The following is a 17,325-nucleotide window of genomic DNA, read 5'->3' as shown; positions in this document are numbered from 1 at the left end:
CAATTTAAAAATAATCATTATGGTTGATGCAGGCTCCCCTGGAACTCTTTGAAGCAGAGCTAATTACATTGTCTCCGGGCTGCATTATCCATGTACATAATGTACATGGACGCCACTGCAGTACGTGTTTTTCATAGCAGGTCGTTAGGCAGCAGACATGATGTGTAGTCTCGATACTGTATGGGTTGAGCCTGTTTACATGCTGTTGAGTTATGTGCATGAACTGTCTAAACTGATAAAATGTTCATTGAATCATACTTTTGTTCACTGTGCGTATGATTGATTGAATTGAATTTTTCAACTGCATAATTCTACATGTTAAATTAAACCATCATGGATATACTGTGTCTTTTATTGAAATGTGCATGTAGCAAAGTGTTTTTTTCAATAACATTTCTTGTTGATTTCAAATGTTCACCTTCCAAAAGAAACAAAAATATTACTAACAACAATAATGACAAATGTAGAAGAATCTTGTCTCGATGAGCGTGCATCTAAATTGGTGTACCCATCTAAAGGATTACCTTAAAGGTATCTAAACATTTATTTACCTGTACACCTATGAAATTAATTATTTTTGAAGAGCAGAATTATTTGAGCCAATTCCCAGAACTTGTCTTAAATAGCATATAGGAACTGGGCCCTGTGATCAGTAAATAGCAAACAAAGTGTATCAGTATGATTGGCACTATAAGTCTTTGGTAAATAATTACATGTATCTTTATGTAAAAGAACCTTTTAATGTTAACCTGAATTGTGAAACATTTGGTTTAAGAATCCAATTCATGTGGAAACAGATTCTAATTTTGTGTTGAGCATGTATATATTTTTTTTAATCTCTTGATGCATTTGAATATTAAAATCAAAATACACTTTTTATTGTTTTGGTAAATATCAAGGATGACAAATACATGTTGTTTTAAATGCCTATTTTTTGAAATGTTAGGGAATCAGTGATGATTCTAAACTTTATTCATTTAATATTGCTTTTAAGTTTTAATCTTTCAGCAAGAAGTACAACAAACATTAACATTTCTTGCAGTACTGACTGAATTTTTTTTATGATTAATTTTTACAGATGATGTAATTGGAAAACTTCTTGCCTACATGAGCCTTGTTCCTCTTATCATTCTGGTTGGATTTGTGACTTTACTTCTTTTCAGAAGAGAGCTTCATACAGTAAGAGAACTAAACATACTTCATTCTAAATGAGATTAATTTATTTAAATCATTTAGGAATCATTTTTGTTTTAGAAAGATGAAATTCCTCCAAAGAACTGATATCAGTATAACACACAAAGATTTGATTGATTTGGTTATGGAAAGCCAACTGTAACAAATTTTCCTTAAATACTATTCTACTCATTATGCTGGACCTTTTGTGCCATTATACAGTTATTTTATAAGTACATTTATACATGTGTTCAATAATATCATGTTGCATACATTTGTTTTCAAGGGGGTATTAATTGCATGCATCTTTGATAATTAATTATTTATCAACGTTATAAACTTATCTGTTTATTTATTTCATTTATCTTCTTAATTCATTCATTTCTTATATTTCTATTCATTTATTTATTCATTAACTATTTTTTTGTTTCATTTCTACCCTAGATTACATTCTTTGGTGGTATAGTTTTGAGCGAAGGGGTTAATTGGGTAGCAAAACACACCATTCAAGAACCTAGACCATGTAGGGGTAAGTATAGCAAGAATAGAAATATAATCGATAATAAACTTTACCTTTAAATCATGCACAGAAGTTAGATATACATGTATAGAGGAAAGTTTAACAAACTATAAAATGTGCATGGTACATGGAGCTTATGATGTACTGTAACAATGTAATAATAATAATAGCTGCAGTTTTAAAGTGCTTTTTGCCTGAGGATACAGAGCTCTGAGCTATTACCCCAGCTATATCCGTGCTGCCTTCAGGCGTTCTGGCATTTGAGGAATTTCTTCCTTCCAGGTACCCATTTACCTACCCTGGGTTGAGTGCAGCACAATGTGGGTAAATTACTTGCTGAAGGAAAACACGCCATGGCTACTGGACCACAATGCCCCCACACTACAATAGATTAAATATTCAATTGAATGATTACAATTGCAGAATGTAATGTTTTAATGATTTATTTGAGGTTGTTACAGCTGTAAATTCTCACATTTTTTCTGATCAATAAAATACTATCATCTATTGTTACTTTGGGTTTGCATTGGAATAATAATATTGCTATTGTTAATTTTACTTAATCATATAGTACTTAACACAAGTTTAATATCAGAAGTGGTCTACAAATTTACCTTGGCATTAGCACAACAGCTCCGATGCACTTTTCTTTTTTTCAGGGAATAAATTCCTTCCGGGTATTCCTTCCAAATGACCAAAACCCGGTATAATTCACATTTTAGGATCAATAAATATTGTAGAAAATTTAACCCAATTTTCCTCTCCTCCATTGTACTTATGCATGCTCTAGTTCATACATGTCCTGGCGAAAGAAGTGCATGCAGCTGTAGCCTCTCTATCTTTTTTATTTTATTTCAGGTGCTGATACATTACATGCTGGTCTACGGACAGAGTATGGAATGCCATCAAGTCATTCACAATTCATGTGGTTTTTTGCTACTTACACAGTGCTATTTATTTACATAAGGTAAGGAAGCTTAAAGCATTTTTTTATTTATATCATAAAGCATTTAAAGATAATGTGAACATACGCTACATATTTTAGTTTGTGTTTAATTACATGTAACTGAGTGGGTCTGGGTTAGAAAGAAGGAAAAAAATCAATGGACCTTCCTTTTCTCAATCAAGATAGGGTTCTATACATGGTTTTGTTGTTATTGTTGTTGGTTTGCCTTCCACCCAGTACTGAAAATGTACCAACCAGCAAGTCGTTTAACATATATATAGATATATATATATATATATTTTTTTTTTTTTTTTTTTTTTTTTTTTTTTGTATTTGATACTGTGTAGTTTTCTTGGTTTGATGCATTGTAATGTTACCAAGGTTGACAATGGCCATTTAGAAGAAATGCATTTTAAACGAATTCTCTTAACACCAATGTCATAAATGATATAATATATGAAAGGAAATTTACTTTAATTTAGGGTCCTGGAAACTTGATTTTCATCTGAAGGTTGTTTGTTTGATTACATGTTTAATTTGTATGACTTTATTTTTTTTCTGCTTTTATACTTTCAATCCCGTCTCTTTAAATCTTCCCATTATCTTCCCTTTTTTTTTAATAAAAATTTTCCTAATTCTTTGTCTTCTCCTCCCCCCCCCCCCTCCTCATTTTCCTTCTCATTCTAATCCTTCTTTTTCATCTCTTTCTCATCCTCCCTTTTCTTAATCTCCTTCCAATTTGTGTTCATTTACTTCTTCCTCTTCTCGATTCTTATTCATTTTTTATCTCCTTTCTCATATTGAATACCACTTCTTTCTTTTTTCTTCCTTTTCCTTGATCTCCTTCTCTCTTCCTTTCTCCTTGCCATCTCTTCCTACTTTTCTTTATTTTCACTCCTTGAGCTGATATTTATTGCCTCAAATTTATTCAATATATGTTATAACACAAATAAAAATGATATTTTACCTCTACACTTATGTTGCATTATTTTGTTAATTTCCAGACTACATCAACCCAACAGTAATCTATATATTGAGCAGGTGTGGAGGCATATGGCAGCCATTGGGGTTATACTTTGTGCATTACTAGTGTCTGGTAGCAGGTGAGTAATGACCATGGAAGATGTCTCCCTAGTTGCATTTAATGAGACCACATTCTAAAGAGTATTATTGATTTTCTTTCATTTATCCTTATCTACCGGATGTGCATTTAAATCATTTCTTTCTCATTTATTTTAAAGATCTGAATGACAAAAGCATACATGATATATGCACTATATATCCTAAATTCCACAATTTATCTATCTGAAATTAACCTAAACAAAACCTCAATAGATGAAAACTATCATGTGCATCTTTTTTTTTTAAACAGCATTTCAAAAACAAACGGTAAAAAGCAAGCAAACATAGATTTCCTTTGTAATCTGATATTGTTTCTTCATTTGTGATTCCAACACGAGAGTCTAAAAAAACATGTTCGACTTGATATATGAACAAAACAGTGAGCTAGGGGAAAAGGCCTTTTTTTTTTTTTTGAAGGGTAGAAATGTTATTTCTTTATCGAAATACACTATCCCAGATAACGATAACAAATTCCAGTACTATGAGCATCAACCTTTGCTATTATTAGATATTTTTATTACCATCTATCTGGATCATTCTCAGATCATTGTGTCACTTTCTTCCTGCTATGATTGGTAAAAAGATCACCCGCTTCCTGTCGTTAAACATTGATCTGTCTCATTTCAAGCATAACACATACTTCCTTTCCGCTTTTTACGATAATGTGTTTTCCAGTGAAGATTTCGTAGACACACATGTTGATGTACGTTTGCATATCCAATAGGTCTACATACGTTTATGAGTTTTATTTGTGTTTATTTTGAAATATTACCCTTGTATATGATGATTATTAAATATAATCATATTCATAAGAGAAAAAGGAGAATATGTTAACGAAAATGTCTACTCTTATACACAAGTTTCATATTTTGAAACAAACATTATTTCACTAATTACTTATGAGACTTTCCACCTTTTGTGTGTGTGTGTGGAGGTGCCGTGGTCAAGGCGCCTGGCTATACATGGAGAGTCCGGGGTTCGATCCCCGGCCGCGGCACCTGTGCCTATGAGCAAGGCATTTAATCTACAATGCTCTCTTATCCTGCTTTCAAATAAATGGAAATGCTATATGCATTATTGGTAACTAGGTGTGCACTTGTTTTAAAAAAAAAGCATGTGTGTGTGCTTTGAACCTAATGATGAATGATAGTGGGTTTTTAGGTAATGCTCATGTCTACTGGATATTTGCTTTCACTTTACCATATATGCATCATATACTGTAAACAAACCTTGTTTGATTTAGGTTTGAATTGTGTAAGCATGGGCAAGGTTGGGTTGATCGTGTTATATTTCTTTTTATAGCACCACAGCTGGAGTCTTCTCTGTATTTGTAATTCACAAAAGATTTTTTAGTGTTTGATTAATGTCTTTAAGTTTCGAGTGTAATCACATACTTTGTCAATAAACCTCTTAAGTAGATTTGCCGCATAGATTTGCAAAGAGCCAATGAAAAAGGTTGGTTTGAAAACGATGGAATATTGTCTTAACGATGTACTACCTGATATCCCATTCTGTCCATTGAATTTCATTGTTAAATTGAAATGACCACAATGTATAAATGTATAACACCTACTTATTTACCACAGAAGAAGGTCACCTCACTACAAACGCCCCCACAATGTTTAATATTCATGTTTCATAGGCTGCATGAATTTACATCCCCTGAAGTAGGGAGTGGATTCATTTCATTCAATGCCTGCCTCATTTGTTTAATATCAAACCTTTCAAGAAAATCATATAACATCCTAGTTCTGTCTATGACAAAAATAAAGTGACTCTCGTAATTAGAATTGCACCTGTATGTAAAATGAGACAATACTTTGGTATCACCTTTATTAAACAGAGCTGCCAACTAGTAGTGATTTTCGGTAATTGTACTGCAAAATGAGAAGAATGCTGATCGTTTTTATGCAAAATACTGATTTCCAAAGTTTCAGTGTTTTTGTGTTATACCACATATTTCTTTGAAAATACTAATTTCCTTTAATATAAAAATACTGATTTTCAGCTTTTAAAATTACTCTTGTTCAGGAACACAGCGCTGCTTTAATGACCTTTCTTCTTTTTATTCTCTTTACTTTGTTTGTGATTCATCCTATACAGGGTGTATCTGAAGTATCACACATTGCGACAGGTTGTATGTGGAGGCCTATTGGGAATACTATTGGCTGTGCCTTGGTTTACTATCACGCAGGTAGGTTGGTTGCATGAATCTCTTAATTAGCCCATGCTATTTTGACTCTGTAGCTGGGGTGGGGAGGGGCATTACAAATTTTGTCTTAAAAGTTACTATTGGCTTAAAAAAAAAATCATGAAACACATCAGAGATTTATCATGAAAATTGTAAAAACATCTCGAGGATGGCTGGAGGCTGAATAAGCCTCCTCCTCTGGGAGCATTTCATGAAGAGTTTAGTTCTGATTTCCACAGACTAATTTGCTCTTCGCCAATCAGATACAATGATTTGCTTATAACAATAGTTGATTGAAATCCCTATTCCTGTATATTTCTTTCTTGAAATGCTCTTCATATCTCCTCACTTACTTCATGTTGCTTTGTACAAGACTCAACTTTAATCCCTGAATATTGTCTTTGTGAATACCTCCTCTGACTTTCAATTTCATTTCCCATTGATTCTTTGCAGGTGGTTCTAACACCGCTATTTCCTTACCTGGTGTCCTGGCCTATTTGTGAGTTTTTCCTGATCCGTGACTCAACCCTCATTCCCAACGTGCTCTGGTTTGAATATACCACTGCAAGGACAGAAGCCAGGTAACATATCTCACACTTAGCCTTTCATTGTCTGTAATCAAGCGTTATTAGCTCACCAGGGTACCAATCTGAATCCATGTTTAATGTCAAAAAGTCATCCCATTGTTGCATGCAAATAAACAAAACTGAATAAATCATAATACATTGAATCTAGAAGAACATCAGATAGATTCAGAAGATTAAAAAATTGCTCTTCATAACACTTTTGTTTACCAATTGATTTGCCAATCCAATTGAATGCTTTCAATGATTTTTAATGGCTACAGCTGTGTCACGAGAAGGTGTCTACAAATACGGTTGAATTAGTAAATTATGTTCAATGTACCAATTCCCAAGCTTTACATAAGAAGAAAATAAAAAAAGTAGAGTGGCAAGAAGTTGTTGGTTTTATTTCACTTTTGTATGGCCAGCATGTGATTATACATGTAGATGTGGATCCAGATTATTTCACTGATCTTTGCTTAAATGCAATATGTATGTAGATCTTAAAGAAAGGAAGCAGAACAAAAATTAACAAAGTTGCTCATTTGAGTGTAGATCATAATTGGCCAAATTGCTATTCCTACCAAAGTTGCCAATTTAGGTGAAGATGATGATGGACCAAATTGCTAATTCTAATCCTATCAATGTTGCCAATTTGATGAATTTTGTTTTCTTCAGGACGAGGCAGAGGAAGCTCGGAAACAAGATGTCATGACGGAGCATTTGATTTGAAACCCGCTGCTCCCTCTGATCGACCTGACAGTGACTGTGTGTACATTCTGCTAATCAGCCCGATGACCGAATCAAACAGTCCTATTAAGCACGCATTGGCGATATTTAACACTTTTAATCTCATTGACGAGAGAGCTGGCACTTCATCAATGTATTTTACATATATGAGAAGTATTTTTTATGTAAGAGAAGATATTATCATATAATATTATGCATTCTCTTGATTGATTATTATCAAGAAAGTAATGAAGAATAGACATGTGAACTAAAGGCAACTTGTCAAAGGTCTTTGCTGCGTCTTTCAGTAGTATAAAGGCAGCCTGCTTTTATAGCAGCTATCCCGTATTCCCCATTATTGTGTTAATGATGAAATGTGAGGTTTGGTAATGAAAAGCTGCTTGTGACATTTCCTGTCAAAAAGACGTAGCTCTGTGACTTTTGACAAGGTGCCTGTAGTGATTCAGTTTAAGGGGAGTCCAACCCAAATAAAAACTTGTTTTTTAAAGGAAAATGAAAAATCAGACAAGTTGATAGGTGGAAGTTTGAACAATATCGCATAAACAATTAGAAAGTTATGAATTTTTAAAAGTTGTAAAAATTGGTAATTGCTATACCCATGGAGACTTCAAATTTGCCGCATAGGTGATGTTATAGTGATGTAAGGCAAGGACTACTCTTCCATGTACTATAATACATAAAATGTCAAAAAAAAAATCAAAAGTTCAAATTCTGTTTTTCTTTCATGAGGACATAAAACAACAAACTACCTGGGTTATATTTAGATTACTGCCCCAGGGGAATGGGTACTTAGGAGAAAACCACAAATCCCTGATAATAAAGTACATGGCCTATGGGAAAGTTATCCTTGGCCCTTGTCATAATTTACTTAACCAGTTGCCAATTTGAAGTCTATATAGTCTTAGGGATCTCAATTTTAAAGCAGCCATAACTTTCTTATTGCTTGTCCGATTTTTTTCAAACTTTTATCATTGTGTTTTATTTATTTTTCTTTCCAACACAACATTTATGACCAAGGCTGGATTCCCCTTTAAAGGACAAGTCAACCCCAACAAAAAGTTGATTTGAATAACAAGAGAAAAATACAACAAGCATAATGCTGAAAATTTCATCAAAATCTGATGTAAAATAAGAAAGTTATGACATTTTAAAGTTAAGCTTATTTTTCACAAAATAGTTATATGCACAATTTAGTCACATGCAATTGAGAGAATCGATGATGTCCCTCACTATTTCTTTTGTTTTTTATTGTTTAAATAATACAATATTTCAATTTTTACAGATTTGACAATAAGGACCAACTCGACTGAACCATATAATGTTAAACAATGGTAATTCCACATGTTTAGTGAGAAATAAAACTTTGTTTCACAGGACAATGAGGAGAAAATGAGAATATTTCTTATGATAAAATACAAAAGAAAAAGTGAGTGAGTGATGTCATCAGTTCCCTCATTTGCATACCGACCGGGATGTGCATATAACTATTATGTGAAATTAAACAAAACTTTAAAATGTCATAACTTTCTTATTTTACATCCGATTTTGATGAAAGTTTCAGTGTTATGCTTGTTAGATTTTTCTCTTTTTATTCAAATCAACTTTTTGTTTGGGTGGACTTTTCCTTTAAGGGATCATATTTCTTTCCTGGTTAAACCTAGCAAAGAAGCTATTTATCCATCATAATAGAGTTCATTTACATTACTTGTTACTATGGCTTGTTGACTTTAGGCAAGCCTTTTGAATGTCCATGGTATGACATAAAAATATTTTGCGGAGTTGAAAAGTTAATTATTAATTGTTGATCATTAAAAGATGAATTTTTAAAAAATCATTGGAATTTTTAAAGCCATGATGATCAATTATTTGAAAGGCTGTTGTTCGTACAGTACAGTGCTTGCCATACATCAAATTTGTGATTTGTGAAGCCATACTAAACAAACTGCTTTATGAGCCTCACCCCCCCCCCCCCTTAATTGCGTTTTCAGCAATTGATTTTATTTTACTGCTTTCAAATAAGCTCACAAATTTCAACTAGGATTTTTGCGTGGATCAGGGCTTTGGCTTCAAATTGGTTTTGATTTATTAGTTTGAAATCAATACATGTGAGAAGCAAAAGTGAGAAAATCATGTTGTGCACATGAGCTGGCATTCTCAGTTGACCTGAGATTACTTCTCAAACCACACTCTTATGAAGTGCCGATGTTTAACTACTTCACCTAGTACAGGGGTCCATTGCAGACAGAACTGTGTTAATGCAACCAACAAAAGTTTTAGCACAACTAAAAAAAAAGTTTTTTGCAAGTTCCAAGTACAGGTTTTGATTGGTTTAATAATGTTGCATTTGATCTTTGGAGTTGTATTTAATTTGATTTCTTTCTCTAACGGACCCCAGATTCATGGTAATCATGAAGTGGAAAATGTCCAAGATAAATTTTGAAATGAAAGGGGAATAAAAGGATAAGAATTTCATTGATTGTCATGAAAATCTTTGGTACATCATCTTTACAATGGATACTGAGTCCTTATGATGAATATTGCAGGGATGTGAGAGTTCAGATTTTTATCTGATTTCAGATTTTTTTTTTCAGCTTAATTTCAGCTTATTTTTGGCCTTCCTCTGTACAAAAAGTATGGTAATTTTTCAGATCTTTTTATTTGTGACCACTCACACCCCTGATATTGATGATGTTGGCAGCTAGTATTCCCTAAGTGCATAGTTTAAAATCTTATTCCATCAGGGCCATGTTGCAGAAAGAGTCTCAATCAATCACACTTCTAAAAATCAATTGTAACTTGAATTTCAACCAATCAGAAGCTTGCATTTGGGACTTTTGCGATTGATATGTTGAGTTGCTTTTAAGCACAACTCTTTGTGCAATCTGCCCTTGCAATCCACCTTAGCTATTATGAGAATACCACCCATGCTGAGTTCTTACCATGGATTAAACCATTGCTTAGAAGAAATCTGGGATCTTAGCAAAGAAGTAGAGAGCCCATAGAGGAAATTTAAACCCAAAAATAGTGTTGAAAAAAGCCAAAGGGCCAAAGGAATGGAGAAGTAGAAGTTAAAAAGAAATCGAGAATGTATTGAATTCTTGAAAGTGATGCAGTGTGGGTTTTACGAATCAACCGAATCCATGAGATCGTACTTAAAATGATGATGAGATCGTACTTAAAATAGGGTTCTTTTCATGCTTAATTATGAATAGTGTGTTGAAAGAACAAATTGATTGATTGATTTATGAAAAGTAACCTACCGGTACTTGCAAGTGGGCAGTGTTGTAGAAATGCATCGATTGCTATGAGCTTGATTTCAATAAAGGTATACACTGCTGAGGCTTGTGTCATAAAGAGTACATGTAGGACACTGTTCTTATTACAATCCTATAAACTAGTTTACTGGAAACCGATTCAGGAAACCAGTTTAGAAAATCGCTTTGCTAGCGTCTCCATTTGATCACTCGAAAGTGGTTTTGAAAACCACTTCATGGCCGCTTCGCGGAAAGAGATCTTGTTGCTATGGGTACGCTCTCAGTTTCGCCCAAAATTTGAAACCGCAGTGTAGACATGTGCGAAGATTGCTTCCCAAAGAACAGTCGTGTCCTCACGCTAAAAAGTTTGACGAGGCAAAGTGATCTTGACAACTACATCACGAGGTGGTTTTCCAAACCGGTTTGGAAGATTGCATCCAAGATCGCTTTGACCGTTCTCATCACATGTTGAACTAGTTTCCAGTAAACTAGTTTTAGGACGGTAATGAGAACGGGGTCTAACTTGTCCATTGTGGCATCTACCACCGTGGCAAGGCTCAACAGCCAATAGCAATCAAGGCTTTTCATTCATAGATTGGAGTGGGCTACATATCACTCTACACATTGTAAACTGACCTTTTCAGCTGGTGCTGGTCAATCTTCATTTACCAATAAACAAGTAATAAGTGAATTGCTGCAGGCCAGCTAATGACTGCTGCTACATCAGAATGCTTTGAGCAAAACTTTGAAAGTAGTTCTTGGAATGCACATATAGTTCTCTCAGTATTTTTACAAGCTCTAGACTAGAGTGAGATTACTTTATTGTAACAGTGCATACAATAACTGGTGCTATGTAGGTGTAGCTTAAGGCAATACTTTTTGGGAAATGATTGTTTGCTTTATTTATGGTCATGCAAAGAGGACTGACCATTGATTTTTTGTGTTGAGGAAGGAAGATGAAAGTGGAAAACTTTACCTTGTATGAAAAAGAAAATGAAGCTCGAGTTATGGGTTGGTTTCTACGTACACATGTATAGAAAATTGATATGGACAGCCAGCTGCCATTGATTGCTTCAGGAATTGTGTATTAGGGTTTGTAAACTGATTTTAAAACGGAACAAAAGCCAAAACCTTGGAACTGGTTCGGGGGCACTTTTTCATTAAACTTGTTATGTTTCTAAACTGATAACCAAGAAATTTATGGCTGCTTTGTGAAATGTGCCCCTGTAAGATAAGTAACCAACCAGTTGGAATACTCCCCAGGGAGAGGAGAATGAACATACATCGTATTCATATAATGCTGGTAAGACTGATTGGATCCTACGAGTGGGTTAATAATATGGGAGTGCTTAGATACTGGAAATTGGCATGGATGGATATGAAACGCCATTTGATTTAACTGTGAATATGGAAGGATGATAGTAATGTTTTCATAGTACCCATTTTCATAAAACTTGTTATCAATGACAACTTTGCAAATGCTATGTTTAGCTACCCTTAGTTGGTGGAGAAACCGGTGGATGTCTCATGAAACTGTTTGTAACTTACGAGCGATTTCTTAAACAAATGGTGACCCTTATGATCGAAGTCAATATCAATGATGAAATGGTCAACAGTCACATGTATAGTCGCTTGTGGAGAGTTGTGGCCCAGTGGATTAGTCCCCGGACTTTGAAACAGAGGGTCGTGGGTTCAAATCCCAGCCATGGCGTAGTTTCCTTCAGCAAGGAATTCATCCACAGTGTGCTGCACTTGACCCAGGTGAGGTAAATGCGTACCGGCAGGAAGTAATTCCTCAAAAAGTTGTGTGCACCTGAATAGGTAGCCAAGCTTAGCCGGGGTAATAATAATAGCAGGGCCCGCTGGCAGAATAGTTTTCGGAACTGAAGTGTCTCCCCTGGGTAAATATACTGTTATTATTATTGTAAAGTTACAAACAGCTCTATGAAACACCCTCAAGATAAGTCATAGGAGTATTTGCGATTGATCACAGTGCAGTGTTATATGAGACCGTAATCAGGTTGATGCCTGTATGGAAGGATGCTGGATCAAGTACCATATTATGGTAATAATAGATGGGTACTGATTATGATCCAAAATTATTTGTTTTATTTTACCATGATTGATTTATTTTTTAAATTTTACTTGAAAATACCATAGTGTTATAAATTGCAAGTGCACTTTTACTGGCCTTCAATTTTATGTACTTTTTATTGCTGAAATATGGGCTTCGCTGATTTGTGCAAAGTTGATGTTGAGCTAGCAAAAATAATCTTATAGATTATTTGTAATTTTGATAATTTTAGAATGTGGTTTTAACCCTATTATATTAAAATTGTAAATTAATATCTGTATGAGCTTAAGCTTTTTTTGCAAAAAATAAAAACTCTTAGATCAAACAGATTGTAGAGAAAATACCATAATGTTAATATTACCCAACATAAGAATGTACACTCTTATTTCTATTGATAAAAAAAAGGTTTTCCAAATCATCCACTGTAATCTTTTAAAACATATGACATCATCATGATTTATGATTTAAAAGGGACCATTGGACTGTTTCATGAAAAGATTTGTCAGTGATTTTCAACGACAGATGTTAAACCGCTGGATATCATTACATCTTATTGGCTTGGAGCAAATTATTCAGTGAAAATCACTGACATAACTATTCATGGAATGCTCCCCATATGTATTGGTAAGAATTCATGTGTATACCAGTATAATATATATGTCCATGTTATCAACAGACAGTATTTGCAAGGAATTTTCTTTCAAATGTGCAAATTTTGCTTCGTTTGTTGCAATATTAACAACAGGTAAAAGCTAAGCATGTATAGACCACTGCCAAATGATTTGTTGTTTACCGTAACTCTTTCTTTGATTGGCTTAATCCATGGACTGCCATTTTGTTTGGTTTGATGAAGTATGTTCCATTGATACTGTGTGTGTGAGACATGAATATTCATACCACCCAAAGCCTCATTTACATGTGGTTCAACAAAACTCAGCATCATATTTTTATAATAATCTGACATGGTCAGACAAATTGTCCCTCTCTTGTTAATAAATTTATCATACATGTATGTTTGAATTTCAAACAATTTGTCCAAAGTTACAAACAATGGCATCACAATTATTTTATTAAGGAGTTTTCAATTTGGACTCCTGCTAGTGGACGTCATAATAGCCTTAGTTGTGTTTGTGATATACAAAGTCAATGGAGTGAAGCAACGCGAGGCAACTGTGATGGCACTGTCCATAATAGTCTGGATTTTGCCCGATCAAAAAAAAGCACTATTATGATATCATGAGCCATCTTATAATAAATAATGTATATAACATACATGTATACATTGGTGCTAAAGAGTTAATAGTGAACCCCATCAGAAATTGAACATATAAAGTGTGTAAGTTCTGCCATGTTCTAGATATTCAATAGTGAAGTCGGGTGATAAAATATTACATTCAATAGAGTTTGTTTCTCTGGGCTCACCGAACATTGTAGTGTTATCTACATTCAACACTCAGCGTAAAGGAGTGTATTTTGTGGTGGGGTTCACTAACTTTCTACCACCACTGTTAGATCATAATGATTTTAGTAAGATTTCAAGTCATTTTGCATTTATGATAGACATTTGTTCAAGCAGTATTGGACCAGTCATAATTTGAGCTTTTAAACTTATAAAGTACTTTCATTGACAGTTCTATCCAAGTGACTAAACAAAATCTCAACTTCTCAACAGATATTAAAATCATCAATGATTCGGCAAGTAAAAGGCAATATGACACTCGATGGCAAAAAACAACAACACAAGTTTAATTTGCTCTTTGTACAGCCTATACATATGGGCAGCTTTCTGGATGTAAGAGCACACTCAATCTTTTAGCCAAAATTTGCATTTAAAGGAAATTTGTCCTTTATTATTAAATTTCTACAAACAAATGATTTTGGTAATTTTGAACACACCACCAGAAAGGGCTTTTTATACACTATCAGAAAATGTAAAAAACAATATTGTTTTGATATTATCACATAGCCCTTTTACTTGTCGAACGACAAAATGTTGCCAAGTTTTATAGCTCTTTGCCTTTATAACACGACACAATATTTCAGTAGTTCTTCAAATCAGCAATGCTGAGTGATAGTAAATTGAAACAATAAATGATAGTTAAATCCAGTACAGTAGATCAGAATCTTTTCAATTGGAGCAACATTTTGCCAATCATTTTAGTCTCCATTAGCTTCCACTGAAGATGGTATGTAATAAAGAGGCATGGTAGAGAAGTGGTTTTGCAATCCGGTGACCTGGGTTCGATTCCCACTTGGTGCCAGAGTGCCCTTTGGTAAGGCATTTAAATCCTTATTACCAGGTCCCTTGGAGAGGACCTTAAGCATTAGGTCCTCTGGTTGTTTGCTTACAAGCATTCATGCTTTCTTAACAATCAGGTAAAAAAAAATCACCATCACTCCCATCTTTAATTGTATGAATTTCAAATATCAATGGTCCACTTTATAGACTTTTTTTAATCAATGCAATGTTTGAGCAATACATTTAATTATTATCAATGGAGGTTTGTTTTTCATTCAATTGCATTATTACTTAGCTAGTTCATGATTTGCCTGAAGTATTATTGTCAATGCCATTTTATTTCTTAAATCAATTTCTTTTATTACTTCAATATTCCCTCTTTTTTGGTTTGTACACATAGTTTTATTATTATATTTTAGGTAAATGATTTACTCTGGTACATTTGAAAGCACATGAAAATTACATTATGTAAAGGAATTTCATTCTGGACTGTTGAATTGTACAATGTTTTTATTCAAGAAGCATACTTTGACCATAAAGACATCTGAAGTAGGTTTTCTATTTGGAGGTCAAAGGACAATACTCTCACATTGAGTTCATGACTTGATTCGAATTCTATAAGCTGCTATCACTTTATTGGTTCCATGTCATTGCTCCGGCGACATTTGCTCCAGTGGAAAATCTGCACATTAAGCAAAACATAAAATCCAACCTCCATAACTAAATAAACCCTAATCATCATCTTTACATTATTCTGAACCAAAAATTGTATTACAACATAACTCTAACCCTATACCCTCTGAGATATCAAGACTGGAGCAAATGTCGCAGGAGCAATTGTCGTGTCACCACTTTATCAAGTATTTTTTAATGATCAATCATTTCATCTCCATTCCATACTGATATCTTTTCATATCGTAAAATAATGCTTCATTTTTCAATTGTATCGCTGGTTTTATTATTGCCACTTTGTTGACATAAGACTTGTACGGTAAAAGCAATCAACAATAAAATGTTATGATAATGCTGGCATATTGAAATAAATCAAAAATTGATTTTACGTCGCATTTGATATTATCTGATTATGTATTTCCATTTTTTTTCATATTTATTGGCCAATTCATCACTGGTGTTAGTAGGTTTATTTTGGTCAGAGAAAGGAGGGGGGGGGGCTGTAGAGATTCGGGAAATAATTAGATTGAAGGGCACATAAATGAGAAATTAAGACAAAATCAGTATGACAAAGGGAGATGGAGAAGAGAAGGAAGATGGATAATGAGGGATAGAAAGGGCACAAGAAGAAAAGAGGGGAGAAGAAAACAAGAAGAAATTTAAAATCGGGGGAGACGCCACGATAAACGACATTAAGGTACATGTACATGACGTCACGAAGCAGAACTCTCATTTAGAAGAAGTGTGTAAAGAAGAGGAATCAAGAAGAATGCAGAAGAAGGAGAAGAAACTTAATCAAGTGAGACGCCAGGATAGTTTGAGGAGGAGGTGGAGAAGAAGAAGGAGGAGAAGATGAAAGAGAAGGAGGAGAAAAAATAAGAAATCACTTTGAGAAAAAAAATTATGTCAGGAAGATGGAGAATGGGGGAAAGAAGAAGAAGGAGGAGGAAGAAGACAAAGTAGAAGACGAAGGAGAAAGAAAGAAAGGGGGAGGGAGGAAAGAAAGAAGGAAGGAAAGAAAGAAAGAAAGAAAAATTAAGAAAGAAGATAAACTTAAATGATCAGCAATGATCCGATCGTACAGTGGATAACAATATAACAGATGTTAATCTACATAGATGGATTTCATTGACTGACTTCCGTTGTCAGATAAACAGAGAGGAATTACGTAATTTCAATTGCAATGTCAGGCATCCGTTTAGTTCCTATTTGCATAACAATATACATAATAATACAAATCCTGCATGGCTGCCAAGCTGGTAAACGGGTGCACATGTTCCGGGCATACTGCAAAATCTATGTCATTTGGGCTGGACTCTGTTTTAATTCTTTGTAGGTGATCGAAGTATACATCTAGATTTTCTGCCTTCAATATCATGGGTTAGATTGGACAAGCCAGCTTTCCACTCCACGTAAGTAGGTAATTTCATTTTGATTTAGTGTGTAGATCTATGAGTTCATTCAGAATAAAATGTAGACAATGCAAAATCAGTTGGTATACTGTAGCAGATTCTGTGGCGCATTACGTTTTGAGCAGGGAACATTTCTCAAGATATTGAATCCATAATCAGTTTGATAGATATGATTATAGGCCTGATTATGATGATGAATCTGAAAGCATTTATATGCATGTCTTGGGAGCATTTCATGAAACAAAATTAATGGTGATTTTCACTCACTGAGAATGAGGTACAGAAATCCTTGCATCTGATTGGCTAAGAGCAAATTAGTCAATGAAAATCATTGACAAGATGGTTCGTGAAAATTATACTCCCCTGATTATTCTTCTTCCATTTTTTTTTAGGGATTCGATATTTCGGA

The 17,325-nt window shown here is 34.2% G+C and overlaps 1 protein-coding gene across 1 annotated transcript; it reads left to right on the top strand.

The window, feature by feature from the left end:
- The first annotated feature begins 1,082 nt into the window (after positions 1 to 1,082).
- LOC129277884 (dolichyldiphosphatase 1-like) lies at positions 1,083 to 9,749 on the top strand. The gene is made up of 7 exons (XM_054914064.2): positions 1,083 to 1,179; positions 1,618 to 1,702; positions 2,552 to 2,660; positions 3,644 to 3,742; positions 5,865 to 5,955; positions 6,406 to 6,533; positions 7,194 to 9,749. The coding sequence occupies exons 1-7, from the start codon at positions 1,108 to 1,110 to the stop codon at positions 7,228 to 7,230; spliced, it is 621 nt and encodes a 206-aa protein (XP_054770039.2). The 5' UTR covers positions 1,083 to 1,107; the 3' UTR covers positions 7,231 to 9,749.
- Positions 9,750 to 17,325: the final 7,576 nt, after the last annotated feature.

The sequence above is a fragment of the Lytechinus pictus genome, chromosome 15, assembly GCF_037042905.1.
Source record: "Lytechinus pictus isolate F3 Inbred chromosome 15, Lp3.0, whole genome shotgun sequence".
Classification (NCBI taxonomy): Eukaryota; Metazoa; Echinodermata; class Echinoidea; order Temnopleuroida; family Toxopneustidae; genus Lytechinus; species Lytechinus pictus.
The sequence above is the reverse complement of the archived record's forward strand: the minus strand, read 5'-3'. Positions and strand labels throughout refer to the sequence as shown.

Coding starts and splice junctions, on each gene's coding strand:
- LOC129277884 (XM_054914064.2), top strand. CDS start 1,108: ATGAGCCTTGTTCCTCTTATCATTCTGGTTGGATTTGTGACTTTACTT. Junction 1,180..1,617: donor TCAGAAGAGAGCTTCATACA/GTAAGAGAACTA, acceptor TTTCTACCCTAG/ATTACATTCTTTGGTGGTAT. Junction 2,661..3,643: donor GTGCTATTTATTTACATAAG/GTAAGGAAGCTT, acceptor GTTAATTTCCAG/ACTACATCAACCCAACAGTA.